General features: G+C 44.5%; 1 protein-coding gene across 2 annotated transcripts in view; it reads left to right on the top strand.

Annotated features, from left to right (window-relative positions):
- The window catches only part of WDFY3 (WD repeat and FYVE domain containing 3), a 279,283-nt gene that overhangs the window by 152,298 nt on the left and 99,225 nt on the right, over positions 1-27,760 (top strand). For both annotated transcript variants that reach the window (XM_066574359.1, XM_066574358.1), the window contains 11 exons: positions 1,936-2,150; positions 2,387-2,499; positions 10,968-11,199; positions 13,320-13,420; positions 13,941-14,159; positions 16,387-16,568; positions 17,101-17,332; positions 20,585-20,745; positions 23,015-23,126; positions 25,310-25,500; positions 27,190-27,342. In XM_066574359.1, coding sequence (XP_066430456.1) covers positions 1,936-2,150; positions 2,387-2,499; positions 10,968-11,199; positions 13,320-13,420; positions 13,941-14,159; positions 16,387-16,568; positions 17,101-17,332; positions 20,585-20,745; positions 23,015-23,126; positions 25,310-25,500; positions 27,190-27,342 — 1,911 coding nt within the window. The remainder of the gene's footprint in view (positions 1-1,935; positions 2,151-2,386; positions 2,500-10,967; positions 11,200-13,319; positions 13,421-13,940; positions 14,160-16,386; positions 16,569-17,100; positions 17,333-20,584; positions 20,746-23,014; positions 23,127-25,309; positions 25,501-27,189; positions 27,343-27,760) is intronic.

Below are 27,760 nucleotides of genomic sequence, written 5' to 3'. Positions count from 1 at the left end.
CAATTTCCCCACCACCCGCACACTCTCCGGCTCTTCTTTATTTTGGGTGGGAAATCGTGTTGTGGATTTCTTGGAATTACTCAACAGAAACACATAAAAATGATGTCATGATGATTTTATTAGCCATTTTTTTTAAATTAAGCGTGAATTATGAGTGTTTCACATAGGGGAGATCATTGGTAATAATCCTGTAAATACCTCGTTTCCCTAAAAATAAGACATACCCTGAAAATAAGACATAGCATGATTTTCCAGAATTTTTGAGGATGCAAAATGATTTTTCAGGCTTTTTGAGGATGCTTGAAATATAAGCCCTACTCCAAAATTAAGCCCTGCTAACAGTTAATTAAAAAGGTCAATTTAAATAGTTTCCAGGCAGCTATACACGTAAAAAGACACTGTCTTATTTTCGGGGAAACACATTAGCTGTATATTGATACCTAATATAAAAAGGTCTGCAGGCTTTTTCTTGCCCCACACTTTGACCCCTTTGCGTGGCCTTCGGTGGCTGATTTTGGAGTCCTTAGATTTGTGACATCCTCACCACCGCCGTAAAATCGTAACATTTGCATTACATGCATTCAGTCAGCTGTCAGGCCGGCTCACCGTTTCTATGTTAAGTCTATTGGCGCTGTTGTACTTCAGCCAACGGTGCCGCTAGGAAGAGTCTAGCATTGCTAAGCGATGTTCATATGAAGTGCACACCGATTTGACTGTTGCCATGTCCCCAAAACGGGGAAGACCAAGTCATGGATGGCGGACAGTTCAAGCTGAATCCTCCGCTCAACAGTTCTTAAAACATTTACAACTATTTTTCCACTCACTTGATTGTTCTATGGTATTGGTTGTTTAAAGGGGTGGTCTCGCGAAACCAAGTGGGGTTATACACTTCCGTATGGCCATATTAATGCACTTTGTAATGTACATTGTGCATTAAATATGAGCCATACAGAAGTTATTCCACTTACCTGCTCCGTTGCTAGCGTCCTCGTCTCCATGGTTCCGTCTAAATTCGCCGGCAGCTTGCTTTTTTAGACGCGCTTGCGCAGTCCGGTCTTCTCCATTCAGCACGAGCCGCTTCAGTGTGCTCCCCGCTACAGCTCTTCTGCGCATGCGCAGACGAGCTGTCACTGCTCGGGAGCGCGCTGAAGCGGCCATTCTGCACCATCCTCTGTTAGAGGAAGGTGCAGAAACTGGAGCTGCCCAGCGGAGAAGACCAGCCCAGCCCAGCAGCCCCGAGAAGCCTCCCAGGTAAGTGATGGGTCGGGGGGGGCTGCCGCTGCGCCGGGCTGCGCCGGGGGGGGGGGGGGGGGCTGTCGCTGCGCCGGGGGAGCTAGCGCTAGGCCGGGGGGGCTGTCGCTGCGATGGGGGGGGCTGTCGCTAGGCCGGGGGGGGGCTGTCGCTAGGCCGGGGGGGGGCTGTCGCTAGGCCGGGGGGGCTGTCGCTAGGCCGGGGGGGCTGTCGCTGCGCCGGGGGAGCTAGCGCTAGGCCGGGGGGGCTGTCGCTGCGATGGGGGGGGCTGTCGCTAGGCCGGGGGGGCTAGCGCTAGGCCGGGGGGGCTGTCGCTGCGCCGGGGGAGCTAGCGCTGGGGAGCCGGGGGCTAGCGCCGGTTACCTGCTGTCTGGTCGGCGGCTGCGGGGCGTCTGGTCGGCGGCTGCGATGCGTCCGGTTGCCATGGAGACACAGCTGGCGGCGTCTCGGGAGCGCGCACGTCGGGCTGCAGCGAGCGACTGGGAAAGAGCCGGCGGCCATCTTGAGGAAACTTTTATAACTTGCTGAAACGCTGGAACGGTAAGTACGAACCAGCTAGAAATGTCATTTACAGGGGGGCTTTGTAATGTGTGTTTAATGGGGGGGACTGGGCAAAAAAAAAAATTAACTGCTTCCTCGAGACATCTCCTTTAATTTCCTCTCTCCACCTCCTCCTTCCTCCAGCATGCCTTGGATCTCCAGTTGGCTGTTGCAAACATCTTGCAGTCTTTAGTACATACGGAGAGGAATCAGCAGGTTATGTGTGAAGGAGGGCTGCACGCCCGGTTATTGCACAGGTGCAGCGCCGCCCTGGCGGACGAGGACCATGCATTACACCCTCCACTTCAGCGGATGTTTGAACGGTTGGCTTCTCAAGCACTGGAGCCCATGGTACTGAGGTAGGTACTTCGGCTAAACTTCTTACTAAATTACTTCTAACTCATTGTGGATTGCTACAGAGGAAACCTCTACCAGCCAGGCCTTTCCTCATTGATGACCGCTGATGCAGTATGAAGAGGCGCCGTCCTACCGAGACCTCCCCGGCAATAGATCTAAAATCTGCATGAGGATATTTGGACTTAACACCTTGGTATAATATTTTTAATGAGTGCGTCCTTCTCCCTTCTGTTTTCAGAGAGTTCCTCCGTCTTGGGAATCCTTTGAATTGTGCAGCATGGGATAAACGCCTGCTGAAACAATACCGTGTCCACAAGCCAAGCTCTCTCAGCTATGAGCCAGAAATGAGGAGTAAGTTCAATTTTCATGAAAACCTTTATAATAAAACATGTATCATTTTATAGATTATTTGTCACCAGTTTCTGCACCCATTAGGCTAATAATGTAATCGGCACACAGTGTAATACCCATTTTATTGGATAGCCAAGGGCCCTATAGTATGACTTGGGCTGAGAGAGGAGAGCAATTTAAAGGGGTTTTCCAGTTTCATGGCAGTAAATTTTGATCCTCAAATATATGAAAAGTTCTACAACTTTCTACAATACTTTGTGTTTACATTTCCCACTGTTTTCAAGCTATTAGGCCTTATTCACACTTGTGCGGTTCGTTTCCATTTTTTTACCTTAGCCATCGTCCCCAGCAATGAAAATAACGGAAGTGCCGGATTCAGCTCTTTAATAATACAAACGGTTTCCAACAGCCCACTTAATTGTAATGGGGGTTCATTAAAGGGGTTGTCCCGCGGCAGCAAGTGGGTCTATACACTTCTGTATGGCCATATTAATGCACTTTGTAATGTACATTGTGCATTAATTATGAGCCATACAGAAGTTATAAGAAGTTTTTCACTTACCTGCTCCGTTGCTAGCGTCCTCGTTTCCATGGAGGCCGTCTAATTTTCGGCATCTAATGGCCAAATTAGACGCGCTTGCGCAGTCCGGGTCTTCTTCTTTTCTCAATGGGGCTCCGTGTAGCTCTGTGTAGCTCCGCCCCGTCACGTGCCGATTCCAGCCAATCAGGAGGCTGGAATCGACAATTGACCGCACAGAAGCCCTGCGGTCCACCGAGGAAGAAGATCCCGGCGGCCATCTTCAACCGGTAAGTAAGAAGTCACCGGAGCGCGGGGATTCAGGTAAGCTCTGTCCGGTGTTCTTTTTTAACCCCTGCATCGGGGTTGTCTCGCGCCGAACGGGGGGGGGGGGGGGGGGGGGTTGAGAAAAAAAAAAAAAAACGTTTCGGCGCGGGACAACCCCTTTAAGTTTGCATCCCCTGGACATTTTCCCAGACAAAGTAGGGCAGCAAACTGCACTATTTTTGTATGGGATTTTTTTTATATATACTTTTTTATTTCCCGCTCTGTGTCTTAGTGGCGTTGTGTATCAATGCCGGACATATGCAATATATTTGGCGCAGACATGGTGTGATTAGTTTGCACTTACAATAATACCAGAACAGGATGAGTAGAGAAGTCAATATTTAATTAATCCACTGATAAGGATGTGAAAGTTTTTGTGGTCTCTGAATTGGTGCTAGGGGGTCACCAGACCTGTGTGTTTCTAGGGGGTCACCAGGCCTGTGTGTTATCTGTTCTATGGATTTCTCATAATCTCCAGTGATGCATGAAGCCACTTCCAATGTTCATTCCGGTCTTGAGTGTGTCAAAGATGGTTCTATACTTGTACTCTCAAATTCTTCTATGACATTTCATCCCGGAAAACACTGGATGTTGTAACGGAATTCAGACGTACCCCATTACAATCAATAGTGCCCTTCCAGATCTGTCCTCTTACCATTGTTTGGCTCTTGGGATGGAGCCAAACAATGGAATCGCACAAGTGTGACTGAGCCCTTAGCTGCTCATACAGTCTCCGTTTACCCTTGATGTCATTAGTTAGGCTAAGGCCAAATGCAATCACTTACATTTAATGCATTTTTACCATTCTTTCGAAATAATCATTTTGGTGGTGGTCTAAGATGGCTGAATCATCAGATTTTACACCTAGCACACTTTCCCTCTTCTATCTATTCTCTACAATAATAGTCAATGATTTTCTAATTTTGTAGATATTTTAATCAAGCCTCCTTGTGTTTTTTCTTTCCTCCTCCGCTTTGAATTGTGTATTTGCTTTTCAGCTTCCAAAGTTTGAACAACTGTCAGGTCAGCCCGTATGTTCCAAAATTACAGTTTAGTCTTAGATGAGATGGAAATGCAATCTGTTTAATTATGTACGGATCCTGAGTCTTCCCACACACTCTGTCCCACGTTTCCTAATGCGCTGTTGACATATTAAGGATGTCATCCTCACAATATGTATCCCCGAGCTTTCCAATCGGCACTGCTCATATGACGTTACTGAAAATATCCCTATTAGTATCCATCGGGCTTAGGTGACTCACCAATCACTTGGAACGTCTTACTGCCACATTATTTTCAATAATCGAAGAGCTGATTTCCAAAGTGGCTTGTATCCATTTTCCGAAGACATTGAGTCAAGAATGGTTACATACTCTTTATGATGCCTACTGTATCATTAGCAACATGTCATAGCCCAAATCAGTAAGATTGTATCATCTGTATATCGGACATTGTTGATGTCGGGGAGATCTTGAAGAACTGATACTAAAAGTTAAAGAAGGAAGTGAAGAAGCTGATCTTAGTTTTCTTGATATTCAAGTATAGGCCGTGACAACAGCCGGTAACGGTACAGGGAAAATCAAAAATCAATAATGAAGAAATCCAAGCAGTTCAAGACTTCATCTTCTTCGGATTGAAAATCGACTGCATTAGAGAATCAGGACCTGAGATAAAACGACAAATCACACTAGGTCACAGCCAATATAAAGTATGGGTGAGATCTGGAAAAACAAAGACGTAAGCATGGCAACGATGTGCCGGATCGTCAACACAATCCTCTTCCCAATCACAGCTTGCAACTGTGAAAATGAGACCTTGAAGACAACAGACCGGAGGAAGATTGAGGTCTTCAAACTTTGGGGCTGGAGGAAACTCCTACAAATTCCTTGGACCGCCAAGATCAGGAACAAAACAGTCCCAGGCCGCATCAAACCAAATTTTCATTAGAGGGCAAAATTAACTTAGACTCTCCTACTTCGGCCACATAATGCGAGTCAATTCATTAGAAACCTTGACCATGCATGGAGTGGTCAGCGGCAGAAGAAGACCCGGCCACCAAAGAACGCACTGGCTTGAGACTATTAAAGCCGACATAAACATGCAAATGATCCAACTGAAAGAAACCGTACAACACAGAACCGTGTGGAGAGGGGCGATCCATAGTGTTCGAGAGTCGGCCCTGACTAAATGGATAAAGATAGATATAGCCAAAATCACTCAAATGCCTACAAAAAACTCACTGCAAAGATCACGTTTTATTCAAAAGTGTCCATAGTTGCACCACAGAAACTTCCGCTTTGTGGAGAAGGGCATGTGTTAGACTTAAAGGGTTTTTTTTTTTCCAATAGCCCCCCCGTTCGGCGCGAGACAAACCCGATGCAGGGGTTTAAAAAAAAAAACGGATAGTACTTACCCGAATCCCCGTGCTCCGGTGACTTCTTACTTACCTTGCGAAGATGGCCGCCGGGATCTTCACCCTCGGTGGACCGCAGGTCTTCTGTGCGGTCCATTGCCGATTCCAGCCTCCTGATTGGCTGGAATCGGCACGTGACGGGGCGGAGCTACGAGGAGCCGCTCTCTGGCACGAGCGGCCCCATTCAGAAGGGAGAAGACCGGACTGTGCAAGCGCGTCTAATCGGGCGATTAGACGCTGAAAATTAGACGGCACCATGGAGACGGGGACGCCAGCAACGGAACAGGTAAGTGAATAACTTCTGTATGGCTCATAATTAATGCACAATGTACATTACAAAGTGCATTAATATGGCCATACAGAAGTGTATACCCCAACTTTGTTTCGCGGGACAACCCCTTTAAGTCACTTCTTCAACTATGCATTTACTTGGTTGTCTAAAATGCAATGAAAATGGCTTATAGAGTGTTACAGGGAGGGTCTTAAATATACAGGAGTTGTAGAAAAACCAGGGACATTCCCATTAATAAGCTGCAGGGCTGCTGCGAGCCTTTATGGATGAAGATCACTAATTACAGGCTATCGTAGTTACTAGTATATACACTAAATCGCTCTTCACATCTAAAGGGTAATAATATATTAGGGGATTTTTTTATTTGAGCCTTTTCTTAATATGTTCTTTAAAGTGGCTCCAAAAGTATGTTTGTGTTGAATGGGTATTCTGGTTTTGGCAAGTAAATGTCATTCTACGCACAGTACAGTATAAAATGTGATTTTATTTTCAACAAGGGGAGAAACCACATAATCTTGTTGATATGATACCTATTATTGTCTGACAAAAATACATGATGTTATTGCGAACTTTCGAACCTCTCAGGGCTCTTCCTCAGACATAATGAAAGAGATTCAAAGAGGCATGCATATATATGCACACATACAGATGATAAGGCACAGACATGATGTGATTAATTGGCACCTAATTTTTCTTTTTTATCAGAGCAGGGTGAATAGAGAAACTGATAAAGATGTAAAAGGTTAATGGTCTCTGATTTAGTGTTAGGGGTCACCAGGCCAGAGTGTTAGCTGTGTTGTAGATTTCTCATACTTCCCAGTCACACATGAATCCTCTTGAAGAATTGAGGCCTCTGTTGAAAATGTCAAGAGATGTGAAAGTTTAATTTTTATAAGTTTGTACTCCCAGTTTATAACAACTTTTACCAGTGGACTAATTAAGTATTTACTTCACTGCTCCTCCTGTTCTGGTATTGTTTTAAGTGCAAATTAATCGCACCATGTTTGTGCCTGTCCGTGTGTGTGTGTGTATGTATGTATGTATGTATGTATGTGTGTGTGTGTGTGTGTGTATATATATATGTATATATATATATATATATATATATATATATATATATATATATATATATATATATATATATATATAATATATTTCTGCGGATCCATTCCATTCAGACGGGGGAAGAACACTGAATAGGTTCGAAAACGTGCATGTATTTTTGATAGCCATTGCAAGATTACCTGAAAACAATTACATTTTGCTCAACTGGCTAACACGGTACCAAACTTTTTTGTATAGTATAAAGTTATATGGTTTTCCAATCTACTTTCCATATCAATTCTGCATAGTTTTCAAGATCTCTGCTTGCAGTAATTCAACAGAACCGCCCTTTCAGTATCTGTCACACTGGTACAGAATTGATTCTAGTTGCAGTACAGTTGTCAGAGCCGTGGACCCGTGTGATCGTCCGATGGCAAGAATAGATTGTTTCAAAGCGTAACCGATGAAAGCTACTATTGAAGACATACATAAAAAGTATGTAGGAAAATTGTTTAACTTCTCATTATTCAAAAAGCAACATTTAATTCCTGAAAGCCGAATATCTCTGTAGAGGCAAAGCGGAATGGGGTATTAATGGGGGTACTGTTTACATGGTGTGGAATATCATTGACCAAGGCTTATGTATCGAGGGGGGCAGCAAGACATTGGATTGTATCGTTCAAGAATTCCTCATTTATGGCATAGAATTCTCAAATAGTAATTAAAATAATGGAAGAATGTTTAAACATTTTAATTAAATCCCTACATTGTGTGAAAATGAATGTGACTACATGATGTGCCATAGCGCCGCACATGTACTTCACACTTCAGGTGTTGTTGTATGCAGTGGGTTCCGGAGCTGCAGCCGCTCCATACACGACAGGTGTTGGCTGTCTATGACAGCTGCCACCTTTCCCCACCCGCCGCGATCAGAGAGAACTCCAGTCGTAGCTATTAACCATTTAAGTGACTGTCAATTCTGCCAGTAGCATTTAAATGTCCCGATCGGGATTGAAATGTCCTGCATGCCTTTCCCGCGATGAAATCACATCATTAATCCCACACAGTAAATGCTATTAGACAAAATGGGAACGGCAAGAAAAAAATGAGTTAAAAGTAGAGATGAGCGAACGTACTCGTTTCGAGTACTTACGCACCCGAGTACCGCCATTTTTGAGTACTTCAGTACTCGGGTGAAAAGATTCGGGGGGCGCCGGGGGGCGGGGAGAGGCGTGGCGGTGCGGGGGGTAGCAGCGGGGAACAGGGGGGAGCCCTCTCTCTCTCTCTCTCTCTCTCTCTCCCTCTCTCCCTCTCTCCCTCTCTCCCTCTCTCCCCCTCACTCCCCACTGCTACCCCCCGTGCCGCCACGGCGCCCCCCGAATTTTTTCGCCCGAGTACGGAAGTACTCGGAAATCGCGGTATTCGGGCGAAAAAGGGGCGTGGCCGAGCACGTTCGCTCATCTCTAGTTAAAAGCGATCAAAAAATCAAAAGTACCCCAAAATGGTAGCAATAAAAACTACAGGTTACCTTTCAAAAAAAAAATCAGCCCTTGCAGTTTCATCAGCAGACAGAGGCTGGTGGCGTGGCTTGATGGACTGCCTGCCAGATCTGGGTATAATGTAATACTATGGTATTGCATCCTATTGCAGGAGCCATCAAACAAGCGCAAGATCAAGTTCTCGATAAAGGGATTTAAAATTTTAAAAATATATACAAATCCGTTTTAATAAGTTTTATATTAATTTTTTTTTAAAGTGACCTTTAAAAAAATAAATAAATAAGAAAAAAATTAAAAAGCCTTTTTTCCATATTTACAAATTAAAGAAACAACATAAAAACATTTTTGGTATCGATGCGTCTCTAAAACTCCGAGCGATCATCGTAAAGCTCTATTTATCTTCTACAGTCAATAAAGAAAAACATAAAAGTACACTATGTCAGAATTGCACTTTTTTTGGTCAACCAACCTCCAAGAAAATATTCAAAAAAATCATGTGTGCTCGAAAATGGCACCAATAGAAACTACAGGATATGCACAGAAAACGAGCCTCGCTCAACTATGTGGACAGAAAAATAAAGTGGGATTGGTCTCAGTAAGGCCTCTGACAGGCAAGCGTGTTTTTTTTGCGTACCTATGTGTGCGAAAAAAATGCGCTCCTCAGCGGAAACCGTATAAATGGGCAAAGTTTCATATTTTTGGGGGATGGGGGGGGGGGGGGGGCGGGCTATATTAGCCTAACCCTGAAAATCATTTCTAGCTGCAGAAAAAAAAAAAATCTTAACTCGCCTAGAAGCGCTGTCCGGGTCTTCTCCCTGTCTCTGGCAGTCTTCTTCTGTCTTTCTGGTGAAAATACCCGCCTCCTGAAACCGCTGCCTCTGGGGCAGGGGATTCTTTCATCCCCGCAGGAAGTCCTATCATCGCTGAACACTGTGACAATGCTGTCACAGTGTTCGGTGATGAGGAGACTCCCCACGGCGATTAACGGAATCCCTGTGGGAACTAAGGAGTTGACAGCTGGACATTTAAAAGGTGCTTTTGGCCAGAATCTCCTATTAAATGCCCAGCTGTAAGCAGGAGGCCTAAGAAAAACTAAGTAATCTTGTAGATATGATACCTTTTAATGGCTAACAAAAATACATGATGTTATAGTGAGCTTTCGAGCCTACGCAGGGTTCGTCTTCAGGCTTAAATGGAGTAGATCAGAAGCAGCATGCTTATTTATACATCATACGTATGACAAGGCACAGACATGGTGTGATTAATTTGTACTTAAAACAATACAAGAACAGGATGAGTAGAGGAGTAAATACTTAACGAGTCCACTAATAGGGATGTAAAAGTTTTATGGCCTCTAAATTGATGTTAGGGGGTCACCAGGCCTGTGAGTTATCTGTGCGCGAATGAACCCTCTCGAAATATTTAGGCCTTTGTTGAAAGTGTCAAAGATAGTTATAAACTTGTACTCCCAAATTCTTCTAAGACGCGGACACTTGAAGTTGTCTTTTAATATGGCGACTTTCATCTGTTCTACGTTGTATCTCTGGCTAGAAAGGTGCTCAGCCAGAGGTAATTCTGTCTTTTTCTCTTCAATCGTGTGGCGGTCAGACCTCATCCTCACATTCCGTTTTTGTTGTGTTGCTTATGAAAAATGAAAATAAAAAAAGGAGAAGGGATGTGGCTCTGTGGAAAGGAGGCGTGACCTAAATGCGACAACTGGCACCAGAATTTCACCAAAATTTTGGCGCAAAGTCAAGCAACCTTTAGGTGGTTCAGAGTTAAGATAAGTGTCTACGTGTCTAGCAAGATGCCCCAAATTTATCCTACAGTATCAGATGCTACGATACAATTGGCGCATCTTGAGTCCGCCTGGTCTAAGGTGGCACTGTGTAAATATCAGACCGGATTAGTAAATCTGCCCTATTTGTTTCTAAATCCACTTTTTATTAAAAAAAAACGTATCGCCAGCGGTATTGACTGCTGCATAGATAGGAAATCAGGAATGTCCTACTACAATGTGATGAGCACGGCTGCCAACACGCCGCCATGCCTCGTACCTGTGGATCCGGCCTTCCGGGCCGTGAAAAACATGACCCTTTTTTTCTGTAGTTCTTAATATATTTTGTTTAACGGTTTCTGTAAAAACATCACATGGCTCCTCCCGAACCGGCAGCGTTCCCAATCTCATGGAGTCCTGTGGCCGTTCAGCAAGAGTTGTGTACCAGTAAGCAATACAATAAAGCGCGCATATGTCACTTGGCGGAGGAAGGGGCGCTCCATGCCAATGTTAGGAATAGAGTCCTAGCGGAACCAGGTTGCTGGTCTGTGTTCTTTGTCCTCTCGGCTCTGACAGATCTGTTTCCGTGCCGCACACAGGTAGTATGATCATGTCCACGGAGGGCCTGGGCTCCGACAGCGTGTTCTGCGTAGGAGAAGACAAACATTACCGGATAAGCCGCAGCTTGGTAAAATCAGCAGAAGGATGCACCGTGCCCCTGACCAGGGTAAAGTGCCTGGTTTCCATGACAACTCCACATGACATTAGGCTTCATGGATCATCAGTCACTCCCGCCTTTGTGGAATTTGACACTTCTCTGGAAGGATTTGGGTAAGGTTTATGGTTTTAATTTATTATCATCCTATATGTATGTGATAATTACCAGTAAGTGATGACGCCTCTATACAATGTGTATATAGGGAGGCTCCACATACGTTATGTAGTATATTCTCATATTGCACTCCTTGTCAAAAAAATCTCTCCCCTAGAAGTTGTCGGATGGAAGGAAACTTTGTTTTTAGGATTACAATATCTGAGCAAAAGGATCATTCATTGCGGAAAACCTACCCCTTGAAGGGAGGCTCTAGTACCCTGTTGTACCGCATCTAGCTTGGATAGAAGATGTGATACAGGTGGGCATGGAGGCTCTAGTACCCTGTTGTACCACCTCTAGCTTGGATACAAGATGTGATACAGGAGGCATGGAGGCTCTAGTACTTTGTTGTACCGCCTCTAACTTGGATACAAGATGTGATATGGGCAGGCATGGAGGCTCTAGTACCCTGTTGTACCGCCTATAGCTTGGATACAAGATGTGATACAGATGGGCATGGAGGCTCTAGTACCCTGTTGTATCGCCTGCAGCTTGGATACAAGATGTGATATGGACAGGCATGGAGGCTCTAGTACCCTGTTGTACCACATCTAGCTTGGATACAAGATGTGATACAGGCGGGCATAGAGGCTCTAGTACCCTGTTGTACCACCTCTAGCTTGGATACAAGATGTGATACAGGCGGGCATGGAGGCTCTAGTACCCTGTTGTACCGCTTCTAACTTGGATACAAGATGTGATACGGATGGGCATGGAGGCTCTAGTACCCTGTTGTACTGCCTCTAGCTTAGATACAAGGTGATACATGCAGGCATGGAGGCTCTAGTACCCTAATTGTACCGCCTCTAGCTTGGATACAAGATGTGATACAGGTGGGCATGGAGGCTTCAGTACCCTGTTGTACCGCTTCTAACTTGGATACAAGATGTGATATGGGCAGGCATGGAGACTCTAGTACCCTGTTGTACTGCCTCTAGCTTGGATAGAAGATGTGATACAGGCAGGCATGGAGGCTCTAGTACCCTGTTGTACCGCCTTTCGCTTGGATACAAAATGTGATACAGGCAGGCATGGAGGCTCTAGTACCCTGTTGTACCACCTCTAGCTTGGATACAAGATGTGATATGGGCAGGCATGGAGGCTCTAGTATCCTGTTGTACCACCTCTAGCTTGGATACAAGATGTGATACAGGCAGGCATGGAGGCTCTAGTACCCTGTTGTACCACCTCTAGCTTGGATACAAGATGTGATATGGGCAGGCATGGAGGCTCTAGTATCCTGTTGTACCACCTCTAGCTTGGATACAAGATGTGATACAGGCAGGCATGGAGGCTCTAGTACCCTGTTGTACCGCTTCTAACTTGGATGCAAGATGTGATATGGGCAGGCATGGAGGCTCTAGTACCCTGTTGTACCGCCTTTCGCTTGGATACAAAATGTGATACAGGCAGGCATGGAGGCTCTAGTACCCTGTTGTACCACCTCTAGCTTGGATACAAGATGTGATATGGGCAGGCATGGAGGCTCTAGTATCCTGTTGTACCACCTCTAGCTTGGATACAAGATGTGATACAGGCAGGCATGGAGGCTCTAGTACCCTGTTGTACCACCTCTAGCTTGGATACAAGATGTAATACAGGCAGGCATGGAGGCTCTAGTACCCTGTTGTACTGCCTCTAGCTTAGATACAAGATGTGATACAGGCTGGCATGGAGGCTCTAGTACCCTGTTGTACCGCTTCTAACTTGGATACAAGATGTGATATGGGCGGGTATGGAGGTATTCCGGTTCCTTGTGGTATACTACGACCTATCACTCCATATTTGCTATAACTAAGCCTCTAGATTATGCAATCTCGTAAACTGTTAAAGTTTGCATAGAAGATGGTCCCATGCAAGATCGTTCATCTAATCCCACCACACACAACTCTAATCATCTACCCATCTGCCTGAGATGTAACTGCATGCCGAGTTTTGCAGCAAAACGACAACTTCTTCCGGGTGCTTTTTTTTGGACAGAGTGTATTTTAGTCTTTCTGTAGAAACCCCTATATTTCAGAAATCCTTTAAATGATTGAATGGTTTTGGAAATCTCCATGTATTTTCTCCTTAATAGGTGCCTTTTCTTGCCAAGCTTGGCGCCTCACAATTCGCCCAACAGTAATGCAGTTACCACAGGGCTTATGGATGGCACCGTCCTGAGCGGCATCGGAACAGGTAATGCATTTTGGTCATGCTGAGGAAGACAAAGACCTGCACCGCACTGAAATATTTAGTAATATGGACTAAATAGAATTCCTGACCTATCCGCAGGCTATATCATCAATGGCTAATCGGCAAGAGTCAACCACACAGGACTCCGGCCAATCAACTGTTGTGTACCAGCTGTCCTCTTGTACGGAGTAGGAAGCAGATGGCTCCATACACTGCTCCGTGGCACAGTTACCGTTTACTTCAATGGCAGCTGAGAGTGCAATACTATGTCCGGCCACTGCACAATGTACAGAGCTATTGGTTTTCCCTTCGTACAGGGTGACAGCTGGCTCGGTGAACAGCTGATTGGGAAATCGGCTGTTGATGACCTGTGCCATGGATAGGAAACCTATTGAATAGGATGCCATTCACCTCAGAGTGATCCTCTCAAAACGTATAAAACTCAATAAAAAGTAGTTTTATTCTCCTCATACAATATATTTCCCAATGATTACTCCGTAAACCTATTTTATTCTTCAATTAGGAGAACATCTTTTCCCACCACCATCGGGATTAACCTACTCTACATGGTTCTGCATTGAGCACTTCAGCACTCCACCAAACAATCACCCCGTAAGACTGCTGACTATCGTCCGGCGAGCCAACTCCTCCGAGCAGCACTATGTCTGTCTAGCCATTGTACTTTCTGCAAAGGATAAGTCCCTGATCGTCTCAACAAAGGAAGAACTCCTTCAGAACTACGGTAAGTATTGTGCCCGCTCATCGCATAGACTGGGACATAGAAGTGTGATACAGTTATTCCCGATGGTTACAGACGGTACTTCCGATGAGGTGGAGCATTGCTCATATCTCTGCCCTGCTTCACCAATGTTTTAACCCCTTCATGACACGGCCTATTTTGGGCTTAAGGACGCAACAATTTTTGCCGGATTTTCTTCTCCATTTTTCAAAAGTCCTAACTTTTTATTTTTCCGTCGACGCGGCCGTATGAGGGCTTGTTTTTTGTGTGGCGAACTGTAGTTTTTATCGGTGCGACTTTTGGGTACATAGACTATATTGTAAAACTTTTTTTTTATGATAGCAGGGAGAGAAAACGTATCAATTGTGCCATAGATTTTTTTTTTTTTTTTTTTGACAGCGTTAATCATGCTGCATAAATGACACAATCCATTTTTTCTGCGGGTCGGTACGATTACAACGATACCAAAATTCTTATATTTTTTTTAAGTTTTTTTCACTTTTCTGCAATAAAACCCCTTTTTTGGGGGGGAATTTTTTTTTTTCTAAATTGCTGCATTCAAAGTCTTGTAACTTTTTTTAATTTTTTTATGTGCGGAGCTCTGTGAGGGCTCATTTTTTTGAGACAAGCTGTAATATTTACTGGTACCATTTTGGGATAGATAGGGCTTTTTTGATCACTTTTATTGCATTTTTAGGGAGGCAAAATGCTAAAAATTAGCATTTTGCCTCCGTTTTTTAGCGTTTTTTTAAACGCTTTTTTCCGTGCACAGTCAAAAGCATGTGCATCTTATTGTACGCGTCGTTACGGACGCGACAGTACCAAATGTGTGGGGTTCTAAATTTTTTTTACCTTTTTTATGCTAATATGAGAAAAAGCATAAAGGGTTTTTTTTACATTTTTCTTTTTTATTACTTTTTCTTTCCTTTCTTTTACACAATTTGTGTCCCTCTGGGGCACTCACAGTATAGCACTGATAATCGCTGTGATAGGGGCATGGCAGGGCTGCTGCCCTGCAATGCCTTATCGCTTATACAGCAATCACAGGCTATGGCAATACAGGAGGCCAGTGTCTGGCATCCTGTTGCCATGGCAACCAGCCGGGCTCTCTGCAATTATATCGCGAGAGCCCGGTGACGTCACAGAGGGAGCGCGTTCCCTCTATAAACCCCTCTCATGCCGCGATCTACATAGATCGCGGCAGGAAAGAGGTTAACAGCGGGGGGCGCATCTCCGATGCACCCCCGCTGTTGCAGCGGGAGGCCGGCTATGACTGACAGCCAACTCCCGCTGCGAGATAGCGTGAGCTCATAAGTGATCTCTCGCTATCCTCAGGACGTAAGTTTACGCCCTGTTGCGGGAAGGGGTTAAAGAGCCTTTTCCTAGTAGCATATATGGAATAGAGTCTATATATAGGTGAAGTAAAAAATCCTATAAAAAGGATATAGCCAATTATGGATTCAACAGCCACCAGTGGCCAAGATTAGGGAACAGGGAACTGGATGGTTCGTGCCATTTCTGTATCTCCCATAGGAGTGACTGCAGGTCCTACATCCGTACTGTGAATATACAATAAATGCCTGAGGTGGGAATGCCACCTTTAACCTCCTTATTATTACATTAGGCACATTTCGGGTTGTCTGTGTCTAGAAGGAAATCCATGAGCTGCAGTAGATTTTTGGTATAATTGACACCAGTTTTTGGCGCACAAATGTCTTGAGATGGGGTGGCAACACCCATTACCGTCAAGTCACACTCCGTTTCTTAAAGGGGTTGTGCCACTTTATAAAAAAAAAATCTAAACAGCTGGCCATAACCTAAAATGATAAAAGAAGCAATAGTCCCTTCTCTTCTCTCCCAATTAATCAGCTCAATGGCTCCCACAGCTCTCCTGGTCTATGTTTACAGCGGTAGTCAGGTGACTGTAGCAGCCAATAGAAGGTCACAGCGTCACCGTCCTAAACTCCTGGCAATATGGCACCCAGGATGTAAATGCTGATGCCAGGAGAATGGAGCCATTGTGCTGCTTACTTGGGGGCAGAAGAAAGGCTAGTTTTGCCTTTTTTGTTATTTTTAGGTTATGATCAGCCATTTTAACCTATTATATCTATAGCGCTAATTAGGTTCAATTAACATAAATCCAATAGGAATCTTATTTTTTTTTCTTAGTAATTTTAGATTTGAACCCATGGATTGTTCAATAATAAATCTCTACCTGTTTGTTCTGCAGTGGATGATTTTAGTGAAGAGTCTTCCTTCTATGAAATCCTACCTTGTTGCGCCCGATTCCGCTGTAGTGAGCTGATAATGGAAGGTCAATGGCATCATCTTCTTCTAGTGATGAGTAAAGGCATGCTGAAGAATAGCACTGCCACTCTCTACCTGGATGGGCAGCTGGTCAATACTGTAAAGGTAGGTTTGCTGGTATAGATAGAGGCCCTCCTTTCAGGTTTGGAGACGACCAATCTTCTTAAACCTATGTAAACTGTTAAGGGGAACCGGTCTGCCCTGGTTAGAGCATCGCGAAACTGCAAACTGGAATACGATAGGCTCCCTCATAACTAAGTAATATGTCTAACTCCACAATGTTGCGGCTTCCATTGGTGAGCTCCTCTCAGGCTTTTCCTTGCAGGTCTTTCACAGTTCCCACTCTATTTCTGTATAGGGAAAACCTGTTGATCAAGCCAAGCTAAGTAGGGGAGGCCGGAGGTGGACCACTCAGTAGACCACCTCTTTGTAATGAAGGAACCTGCCAGCATTTCACGCTGTCCATGGTTTTGGTAGCATGAAACTGCTTTCAGATTCGAAGTCCATTTGCAGATACTTTGTAGATCCGTTATCTTATCTTGTACTGAAGGTTTGTTACATTGTTGAAGACTGTTATTTAATCCTTTCCATTCATTAATCTTCTAATTGTTTTATTTCATTTTTCTGCTCTCTACAGCTCCATTATGTACACAGTACTCCTGGTGGGTCCGGTTCAGCCAACCCACCGGTGGTTAGCACGGTTTATACATATATCGGCACTCCTCCAGCTCAACGCCAACTCTCGTCCCTTGTTTGGCGCCTGGGACCAACTCACTTTTTGGAGGAAGTCTTGACTGCAGCAAGTGTTGGTGTCATTTATGAACTGGGACCAAATTATGTTGGAAGCTTTCAAGCAGTTTGTTCTCCATGTGAGTTTTTAGGTTTTTGTATTTCAAGTTGACTGTCCATGGGACAATGCCCCTGGCAGAGCAAACACATTGTATTATACCCCATGAAGGGTCTCGGAGGGTCCTGCATCATGCACAGTTCTCCCGAAGGTAGAGAATTGTACCATGGAGTCTGAAGCAGTAAAACAAATGGTACTAGCTTGCTTGAGAGTTGATATCCATAAGCAGTCTTACACTGTGTATGAGTTTTGCCTAGCCTGTTCCTTTAAAGGGGTTGTCCCGCGAAAGCACGTGGGGTTCAGCACTTCTGTATGGCCATATTAATGCACTTTGTAATGTACATCGTGCATTAACTATGAGCCATACAGAAGTTATTCACTTACCTGTTCCGTTGCTGGCGTCCCCGTCTCCATGGAGCCGTCTAATTTCAGCGTCTAATCTCCCGATTAGACGCGCTTGCGCAGTCCGGTCTTCTCCCTTCTGAATGGGGCCGCTCGTGCCGGAGAGCTGCCCCTCGTAGCTCCGCCCCGTCACGTGTGCGGATTCCAGCCAATCAGGAGGCTGAAATCGGCAATGGAACGCACAGAGCCCACGGTGCACCATGGGAGAAGACCTGCGGTGCATCGTGGGTGAAGATCCCGGCGGCCATCTTCGCAAGGTATGTAAGAAGTCACCGGAGCGCGGGGATTCGGGTAAGTACTATCCGTTTTTTTTTTTTTAAACCCCTGCATCGGGTTTGTCTCGCGCCGAACGGGGGGGCTATTGAAAAAAAAAAAACCGTTTTGGCGCGGGACAACCCCTTTAAATATTCTTTGTGTATGTAAGTGTTGTTCCACACCATTAACCATATATCTTTGGCAAATGCGGCTTTATATGTTTAACATACCCAGTACAATGGGAGTGCTTGAATCTGTTCTAAGCAATCCTTAAAGGGGTATTCCCATCTCAGACTTGCATGGCATATCCATGGGATATGCCATGAAAGTCTGGTAGATGTGGGTCCCATCTCTGGAACACACACCTGTATCCCGTTCTGGCCTCGACTCGCTGTATTTGGGGATTGGGAGGATAGAAATAGCCAAGTGCACTTCACCATGCTGTTTCCCTAACTTCCATACAAGTCAATGGGAGTTGTGCAGACAGTATAGCATTGTGTAGTACTCTATGGGCTACTTTAGGTTGCTTCTGCAACTCCCATTCACTTTTACGAGCATTATAGAAATGGCATGGTCAGGCCCCAATGGTCTGTTTCCATCCACCTTGTAGTGTGCAGTGTTTCCATCACAGCCATGTTTGGAGAGGATCAGAACACCCCTTTAACCCCTTGAGTGGCACGCCCCGGAAATTTTCCGGGACGAGCTCCACTGCTCATAGCAACATAGCCTGGAAGATTTCCGGGCTATGTATCACTATGGGAGCTGCAGAGCACAATGCCACAAGCTGTGACAGTGTGCTCCGCCTGCACAGTCCCACAGAGAACAAAGCAAGGGCTTTGAAAAACCAGCAGAAGATATTGCCGATATGCCGGCAATCTCCTGCTTTGTTTACAGGTTGCCATAGAGACCATCGGCTTGTCAGAAGCAAGCCGATGGTCTCTGTGGCAGGGAGAGCTTGGTGCTTGGCTGTGAGAGGACAGCTAGGTACCTGCTCTTACAGAAGAGATCAGAGAAAACCTCCGATCTCTGCTGTGTTAACCCTTTACATGCTGCAGTCTATGTGACTGCAGCATGTAAAGGGCTGTCACTGCAGCATTTAAAGGGCTGTCACCATCGGACCCCCGGAATGTGATCAGGGGTCCTGATGGGTCCCTGTGGAAGTCCCCTAAAGGGACAAAAAAAAAATTTTTTTTTAAATAAAAAAAAAAAAAAGTAAAAAAATAATAAAAACACTTGTCTCCCTTTACTTTGTAAAAAATCAAAAATACAATCACACATGTGGTATCCATGCGTCGTAATGACCCAGAGAAGGAAGTTAATACATTATTTAACCCCTTCATGACATGGCCCCTTTTTTTCTTTTTTCCCCATTTCTTTTTTTCCTCGCCCCTGTTTAAAAAATCACAACTTGTCCCGCAAAAAACAAGCCCTCATATGGCCATGTCACTGGAAAAATGAAAAAGTTATGGCTCTTGAGACGCAACTGCAAAATTAGTTGAAATTCAATGATTAGGCCATTTTAAAAAACCTGCCCTGGTGGGCACGACAGGGTGGTAGGAAACCCGCCACTCAAGGGGTTAAACCATAAGTTTACATCGCTAGTTGTTTCTCTTGAATAACAAAGTGAAAATCTAGAGAACTGCAGAACCAAAGAACCATTACCAACCACCATGCCTAGGCAATAACTTTGTTCAATCTGTTTTAACCCTTTCCAATCCACTGTCTGATGTCTGAAGACATTATGATTTAAGGCTGTGCAGCTCCGATGTTGGAAGACGTCCATCAGGGTTCTCTTACTGCATATTGCCAGCCTCTCTGCTGTCGGAGCCTATCCAACGTGTCACCTCATGCAGTACTGGCTTTAGCCAGCAGATAGCGCCATTGTATAACAGCAGAAAAAGAGTAAGCCTCCCTTGGAAAAACAGGATACAAATTGGATTGGAAAGGGTTAAGATTGATTGGGTTATCTTTTGCCAAAATCTGCAAATTTTTTTTTTTTTTGGTGTCTTAATTTAATGTTTTTTACTTTCACCATTTATATCTAAGCTCCCTAGTTTTTCCTTAGCGTAGAGCAGTAGAAAAAAAAAAAGTGGTGGCGCAACCTCAACAGAAAATGGAGATCTAAAATTGGAAACTATGTCCTGTTTTTGAAGGGTGGTAAGCTAGAGATTGCTTACAGAGACCTAGTGAAGGAGTCTCCAAATATAGAAGGCGCAGCTCATCCCAAGTAGGTCAATGTTTTTAGGTGTCTGGCATGACCTCCATATATAATCTTATGTAATTACCAACTAAATCAGCTTGTAGATGCGTTTTGAGGCTGGTGACCTTCTTCCCCAGTACTTGCTAGGGTATACACAACTAGGTGCTGATGGGATGGTGTATCAAGAAGATTTACCAATTGCATTTAAAAACTTTTTTCCATAAATAGAGAAGTTTGGCAATATATAATCTCGCCTGGAGGTCGCGCCACACACCCAAAAGGTTTTTATTCTCCATGTCTATATAGGTTTTCTTTAGCATCCGTACGCTCTAGAATAGCAAAGCACACGGAATAGAAGTGTTGTCCGTTGGGAGCGCCCCCCCTTTATAAACACATGGACCTTATTTTCTGTTACAGGTAAGGATTCCAAGTCTGAATCGGGTACTCCGTCACTGGTATCTCTGGTACCTGAAGAAAAGGTGTCTTTTGGTTTATATGCACTTTCAGTGTCTTCTCTGACTGTAGCAAGAATAAGGAAAGTTTACAATAAACTGGACAGCAAAGCAATTGCGAAGCAGGTGAGGTTCCTGTCTCCATCGTCTTATCTACAGTGATGGATTGGTGTATGTTCTAAAAATCCGGCAATATAGGCATGAAGCGGCGCATGTCTATATACATATAGATTGTGGTGGTCACTGAGCTATCGGTCAGAGAAAACTTAGATCACGGTGTTCTTCACAGTCTAATACCTTTGTATCAATAGTCATCAGAGTTCTTTTCGAGACCGGGCCATCCTGTAACCTAGATTGAATGATGCTAGGGCGTTTGTTACTATGTCTTAAAGGGGTTGTCCCGCGGCAGCAAGTGGGTCTATACACTTCTGTATGGCCCTATTAATGCACTTTGTAATGTACATTGTGCATTAATTATGAGCCATACAGAAGTTATAAAAAGTTTTTTACTTACCTGCTCCGTTGCTGGCGTCCTCGTTCCCATGGAGCCGACTAATTTTCGCCCTCCGATGGCCAAATTAGCCGCGCTTGCGCAGTCCGGGTCTTCTGCTCTCTTCAATGGAGCCGCTCGTGCAGAATGCCGGCTCCGTGTAGCTCCGCCCCGTCACGTGCCGATTCCAGCCAATCAGGAGGCTGGAATCGGCAATGGACCGCACAGAAGAGCTGCGGTCCACGGAGGGAGCAGACCCCGGCGGCCATCTTCAGCAGGTAAGTATGAAGACGCCGGACCGCCGGGATTCAGGTAAGCGCTGAGCGGTTTGTTTTTTTAACCCCTGCATCGGGGTTGTCTCGCGCCGAACGGGGGGGGGGGGGGGGGGGTTAAAAAAAAAAACCCGTTTCGGCGCGGGACAACCCCTTTAACTATTAGAAACCATTAATATTACTAATACTCTGGACGGGGGAGGAACAAACGGAGAATACCTGAATCGTATAAGACTCGATATATCACTGGAGGCCAAGATGACCGGACTCAGACTCACGTATTTTGGCCATGTAATGCGAGCGGAGTCCCTAGAAAAATCTCTAATGCTTGGACAGATCAGTGGCAAAAGAAGACCCGGCCGCCAAAGGACACGATGGCTGATACTGTCAGAGCGGATACTGGCATGGATATCGCACAACTGAAAGAAGCAGTGCAAAACCGAAAAACATGGAGGAAGCTCGCCTTTATGGTTGACGAGGGTCGTGAACCACTAAGCGGCTAACAATAATAGTGAAAAGGAAAAAAAAAACAGCAAACCCTTGGGGTATATTAAAAAAAAAAACACTAATCCTAGAAAGGAATGGTAAATGGAAACTGATAAACGTGCATTTTTGGCTAGTGACAGACTCAGAGGTTAGGGCTTAGGCAAACAATCTTTGTCCCACTGCAAAGAGGGTGGAGGGGAGAGGCTCCTGCTGCAGTCAGCCAGAGGAGGAGACAGAGGATATGGCTGATCTCCTGAGACACACAGATTTCTTTATACATTCCTCGGTTTTTAGTATAACATTCGAGAATATAGACTAAGGGAGGATGTGCTGGAATATTATTATTTTTTTTACTTTGTTCCTAATCACACTTTCATAGTGTTACTTCCCTTTTGAAAAAGACCAACCAAAAACTATAAAACTTTGCTATAAAAGAAAACTTTTTGCCTTCGTTGGGTCGGTACACTTTTTTATGTTCTGTATCCAATAACCGTTTATACTATTCTAGACAGAGGCATCCATTAACAGGTTTTTCAAAGCTTTGACTATTGATGACCTATGCATCAATAGTAGATTGGCGGAGGTCCACCGCTCATGATCCCCACTGATGAGCTGTTTGCTGGGCTTGCCGGAAGCAGACTGCTCTTTCTACATTGCAGTGGCCGAGGCTGGTATTGCAGGCACGGCTCCTATTGCATTCAATACCGTACAGACCCAAGCCTCTATAGTGTGGACAGAGCAGTGGACGCCCAACGATCTACTGTTCATCACCTATTCTGAAAATAGGTCACTAATACCTGGAAGACCCCCCTTAAAAAAAACTATATACCATGCAGTATAATTTTTTTCCCCTGCTTTTTAACTATTGGAATCCATTGGCTTTGCCTTTGGCTATTTGGCATATGTTGAGGTACATATTAAGAAACCCTCCTGACCTATATCTCCAATGTACATGCAAGCTATGAAGAGAACCGCAGACCACTGTGTCCTGAGATGCATGGGGGCTTATTGACTTGACATTTTTAGTGTATAATTAAGTTGAGACCCCTTTATAATTTATCGGCTAACCTCATATCGCAACAGTGCTAATATTATGTGGCATCAAATGCATTGTGGGTATCGGTAACTTTCTTTGTTCTGTTTATAGCTGGCAATATCATCTCATGAGAATGCCACCCCGGTGAAGCTGCTGCACAACTCCGCTGGACATTTGAATGGCCCTGCCCGGACTATAGGAGCGGCACTCATTGGTTACCTCGGTAAGGCTTGTTACATCAGCTCGGAGCTTCCTGTTTCTCAATGATTGATGACCGAGAACGAATGTCTTGATCCTTTCTTAACCTCCTCTTTTGCTTAATTTGATTTTTGGCTACTTTAATAAAGCAAATTGCTTTATGGTTTTCCTGTTTGATCCCATAAATGCAATTCGGAAGCGCCAGACTGCGACCTCTGAACTCTTACCCTTAAGGGGCTCTCTTTAGGGGGTATAGACGAAAAGTTCTTGATAAGTAAGGTAGGTTTTCAACATCTGATTGACAAGAAGTTATGGCACAAGGGAACTTATGTTAACTGCAGCCGCACACCGTTGCCGACACTTTTTTATATGTTTTTATACCGTATCGATACATCCTACCAGTTTATTTCCTCACCTTTTTTGAGCGTAGGACCCTTGCTTCCAAAGTTAGCCACTATTGGCCTCACTGATGTCCTGGAGTACTCTGGTAAATGGTTGAAATGGGGATTTAATAGGGCTGAAAACTGGTAAATGGAGCAACTTTGGTGATTTAGTGGATTTGACCAGATCGTGGTTTTGTGATAAAATTAGTGTTTAAGCGTGTTCTATCTTGGGACTACCCCTTTAACCTTGTTCTGTTGATCACTGTGATTTTGGTTATACCAAATTTATATAGGTTTTCTTTTGTTTGTATTCTACCAAATTAGTAAAATATAAAAAGAAAAACAATCATTTTTATTGCCATTTTCAGACAGACATAACTTTTTTTTTTATAACTTGTGGTATAAATGTTAATTTTATCCTGCCTGTCAATATGATTACTTTACTTAATGTACCGTATATACTCGAGTATAAGCCTAGTTTTTCAGCACATTTTTTTTGTGCTGAAAAAGCCCCCCTCGGCTTATACTCGAGTCAGGGAAGGGTTAGAAAAAAACCCTCCATACTCCCCTCCCAGCCGGTGTCTGTGTCTCCGGCTGCAGTGCAGCAGGCTGCTTGAATTCTCTCCGCTGTCATCCCCCACCGTCCTCTTTGCTCAGCTCTGTCATACCCCGCTGTCAGCGCTGTGTAAGTAAGAGCTGTGATTGGATCGAGCGTCAGCCAATCACAGCCGGTGTTTGATCATTCACAGCCAATCAAGCTGCTTTAGAATTCTCCCCGCTGTCATCTCCGCGCTCGGCTTTCAAATCCCCTGCCGTCAGTGCTGTGTAAGTAAGCGCTATGATTGAATCGAGCGCCAGCTGTGATTGGCTGGCGCTCAATCCAATCACAGCGCTTACTTACACAGCACTGACAGAGCCAAGCAGAGAGGACGGCGGGGGATGACAGCGGGGAGAATTCAAGCAGCTTGTCGCACAGACACAGACGCCGGCTGGGAGGTGAGTATGGAGTTTTTTTTTTTACCTAGTATATACTTGAGGTATAGCTCGGCTTATACTCGAGTCAATAAGTTTTCCCAGTTTTTGTGGTGAAACTTATTGTCTTGGCTTATACTGGGGTCGGCGAATACTCGAGTATATACGGTATATTGTTTTTGTAGGTTTTAGTGCCTTTCACCAAAACACTTCTCTTTCCTTCTAGATTTTGTATTGTCATATTTTGAGAGCCATAACTTTTTCATTTTTCCATCCACGGAGCCACTTATTTCTTGTGCCGTAAGAATTGATTTTTTCATTAGTACCTTTTTTGGGTTACATACAACGTTTACATTTTTTAAAATCCCCTTTTTTATGTTGTGTGTTTTTTTTTTTCTGGCATTGTTTTTCTTCTTTTGTTTTATTTAGCTCAATATGCGGCATAACTAACACAATAACTTTATAGTACGGGTCATTATTAACGCAGTTTTGGACTTGTTCTGCTTTATCAAGGCTATTCGGTAGGTGCGTTTTCCAGAACTGAACGCATTACTTCAGATGTGTTCTCACCGGAGCTCTATACAATGAGATCACAATCTCTCTCTTTCCACTGGTTATACAATATCTCTAGCAATGCCGACAAGCATTCTTCTTTCTCTCCCTATGGAGTGGACAAACTGTAGACTTATTTTGAAGCTGTCAAAAATCGGAACCCTTGGATTCTTCACTTCCGATGTCCTAGATAACACCGAGCAGCCAACATGATATATTTTGCTTTTGGAAGAGTAACAAAAATGTTTCCTATCTCATTGCACTTTACAGTTTCTTTGACCCGTTTTGTGTTTTACTTCAGGGGTGAGAACATTTGTCCCCAAACCTGTGGCCACAACCTTGCAGTACATCGGAGGTGCAGCTGCCATTCTCGGTCTAGTAGCAATGGCATCTGATGTTGAAGGCCTCTATGCTGCGGTCAAGGCACTTGTGTGTGTTGTGAAGAGCAATCCACTGGCCAGCAAAGAAATGGAAAGGATAAAAGGTTACCAGGTATGCTGGATAATACGAAACTAATAGATTTTTTCAGCAGCTGGGCCCATTATAAAATAAAAAAAAAAAAAAAAATCATACTTGCCTCTTCTTGGAACCCCGAAGCGTAGCTGAGCGGCTCATGCTGCTCAGGTTCCGGCTTCTTGGTAGACAGCTAGGCGCAAGCACATGACCACTGCAGCCAGTTAAGAGGCCACAGTGTCACTGTTGTCACTCCTGGCATTGGTGCTCACATCCTAGAAGCCATGAATTTGGGGGCGTGATACTGTGGCCTCTGATTGGGCGCAGTGGTCATGTGCTTCTACCTGGAAACCAGTACCAGGACAGTGTGAGCCACTCAGCTCCTGTTCTGGGGGTCCGAGGAGGAGTGAGTGGTGTTTATTTTCTTATCTTATAGTTGATTCAGCTGCTGGAAAAGTTTTTATAATAATGCTAAAACCCCTTTAAGAGAAACTTAAAAAAAAAAAAAGGGATCTTGATAAACCTTTTAAAGGGGCTTCTAACGGTACAGAATATTACAGTCAGATGCTGCAAAGTTGTATAAATATAATTTGTTAGTCTAGGGTCACCAATCAATACCAATATATTAGCACTGACATGTCTGGAGGACTCATTTGACATTGAGTAGTAGGAACAGGGACGTTTCCGTCATTGCAGGAATTGATGACTGGATGTAATGGAGTTGAAGCTAAATAAACGCATGTATACTTTGTAGGATAAGTAAGCCGGCAGGATTTGCATCTTCCACCAAAGATTTAGCTCCAGGCCACACACATTCATCATACCCTTGACAAGCTTTGTGAATTCTGTCTAGGCTCATAGGAAAGAAAATTACTTCTAGTAAACCTGCAAGCAGTGTGTCAGTAACGAGATATGGTCACTTCAAGGTTATTCTAATCTTTGGGTTAATTGGGTTCACGTATTAGCTCACATGGGGATAGTCCTCTAGTTACGTTGTGCTAGGGTAATGGTTGGCTGATTGAATAAGTCCTAGTTATTGCACACCTTATGGTAACTACGGGAAGCCTCACAGTTGGTCTGGACACTATGGCTTAAGGCCCATTTACAGGGGCCGATCGCTCAAACGACAGTTTGAGTGACAGCTTTGAGCGATCATTTTGCATAAAGTATTAAGTAGCTACTCAGCTACTTAATAGCTATTTAGTGTGCAAATGAAGCCTTAGCTTGAGGGCTCTTATCTGCTTTCAGCTCCTTTGTTCTCCGGGAAACAATACTATCAGCACTCCCCACGGAGAACTGCTGATAAGACCGCACAACGATTTTTAGGCTGGCTTGAATTTAACGATCAGCTAGCAGTGCACAAAATGTGTGCGATGGCCGCACGTTTAGACGCAACGATTATCGCTCAAACGATCGCTTTTTAGCATTTTTTTTTTTTTGAGCGATCATCGCTCCGTGTAAATGGGCCTTTAGAGTTCAGGATGATGTGAAGACCGTGGGGTGGAGTGGGGAGCAATGCCGGCAAACAGAACTTCCCGATCGTTGGCCACCTACACCGCGCCACTCTTGTCTACAACTTTATTATTTTTACATACTACATTTCAGCCGGGCGCTAAACTAGCGCGATGTGTTAGGGATATCGCATTGGTTGGGTACCCCGTTCATGTTGTAAGCAGGAGTCATATGCACATTGTAATATGCGCATTAATAATTTTGTCTTTTTCGTAGCTGCTTGCAATGTTGCTGAAGAAGAAGAGAGGTCTTCTCAACAGCCACATATTACATCTCACATTCTCTTTGGTTGGGACGGTGGACAGCGGTCATGAAACCTCCATCATACCCAACTCCACAGCTTTCCAAGACTTGCTCTGTGACTTTGAGGTTGGTAAAATGAAAAAAGGGGTCTGTCTAGTTGAGATTTTCTCTTCACCTAAATTGGGGGTAACCTATACAGACTTTCTTTGATGTTGAAGCCTACATTACAATGCAGCACTAGAGATGAGCGAGCGTACTCGGAAAAGCACTACTCGCTCGAGTAATGTGCTTTATCCGAGTATCGCTGTGCTCGTCCCTGAAGATTCGGGTGCCGCTGCGGCTGACAGGTGAGTCGCAGCGGGGAGCAGGGGAGATCGGGCGGGAGAGAGGGAGAGAAAGATCTCCCCTCCGTTCCTCCCCGCTCTCCCCTGCAGCTCCCCGCTCCGTGCCGGCACCCGAATCTTCAGGGACGAGCACAGCGATACTCGGATAAAGCCAATTACTCGAGCGAGTAGTGCTTTTCCGAGTACGCTCGCTCATCTCT

Source organism: Eleutherodactylus coqui, chromosome 7 (assembly GCF_035609145.1).
Source record: "Eleutherodactylus coqui strain aEleCoq1 chromosome 7, aEleCoq1.hap1, whole genome shotgun sequence".
Taxonomy (NCBI): Eukaryota; Metazoa; Chordata; class Amphibia; order Anura; family Eleutherodactylidae; genus Eleutherodactylus; species Eleutherodactylus coqui.
Note: the sequence above shows the minus strand (reverse complement) of the source record. Positions and strands in the feature narration are given on the sequence as shown.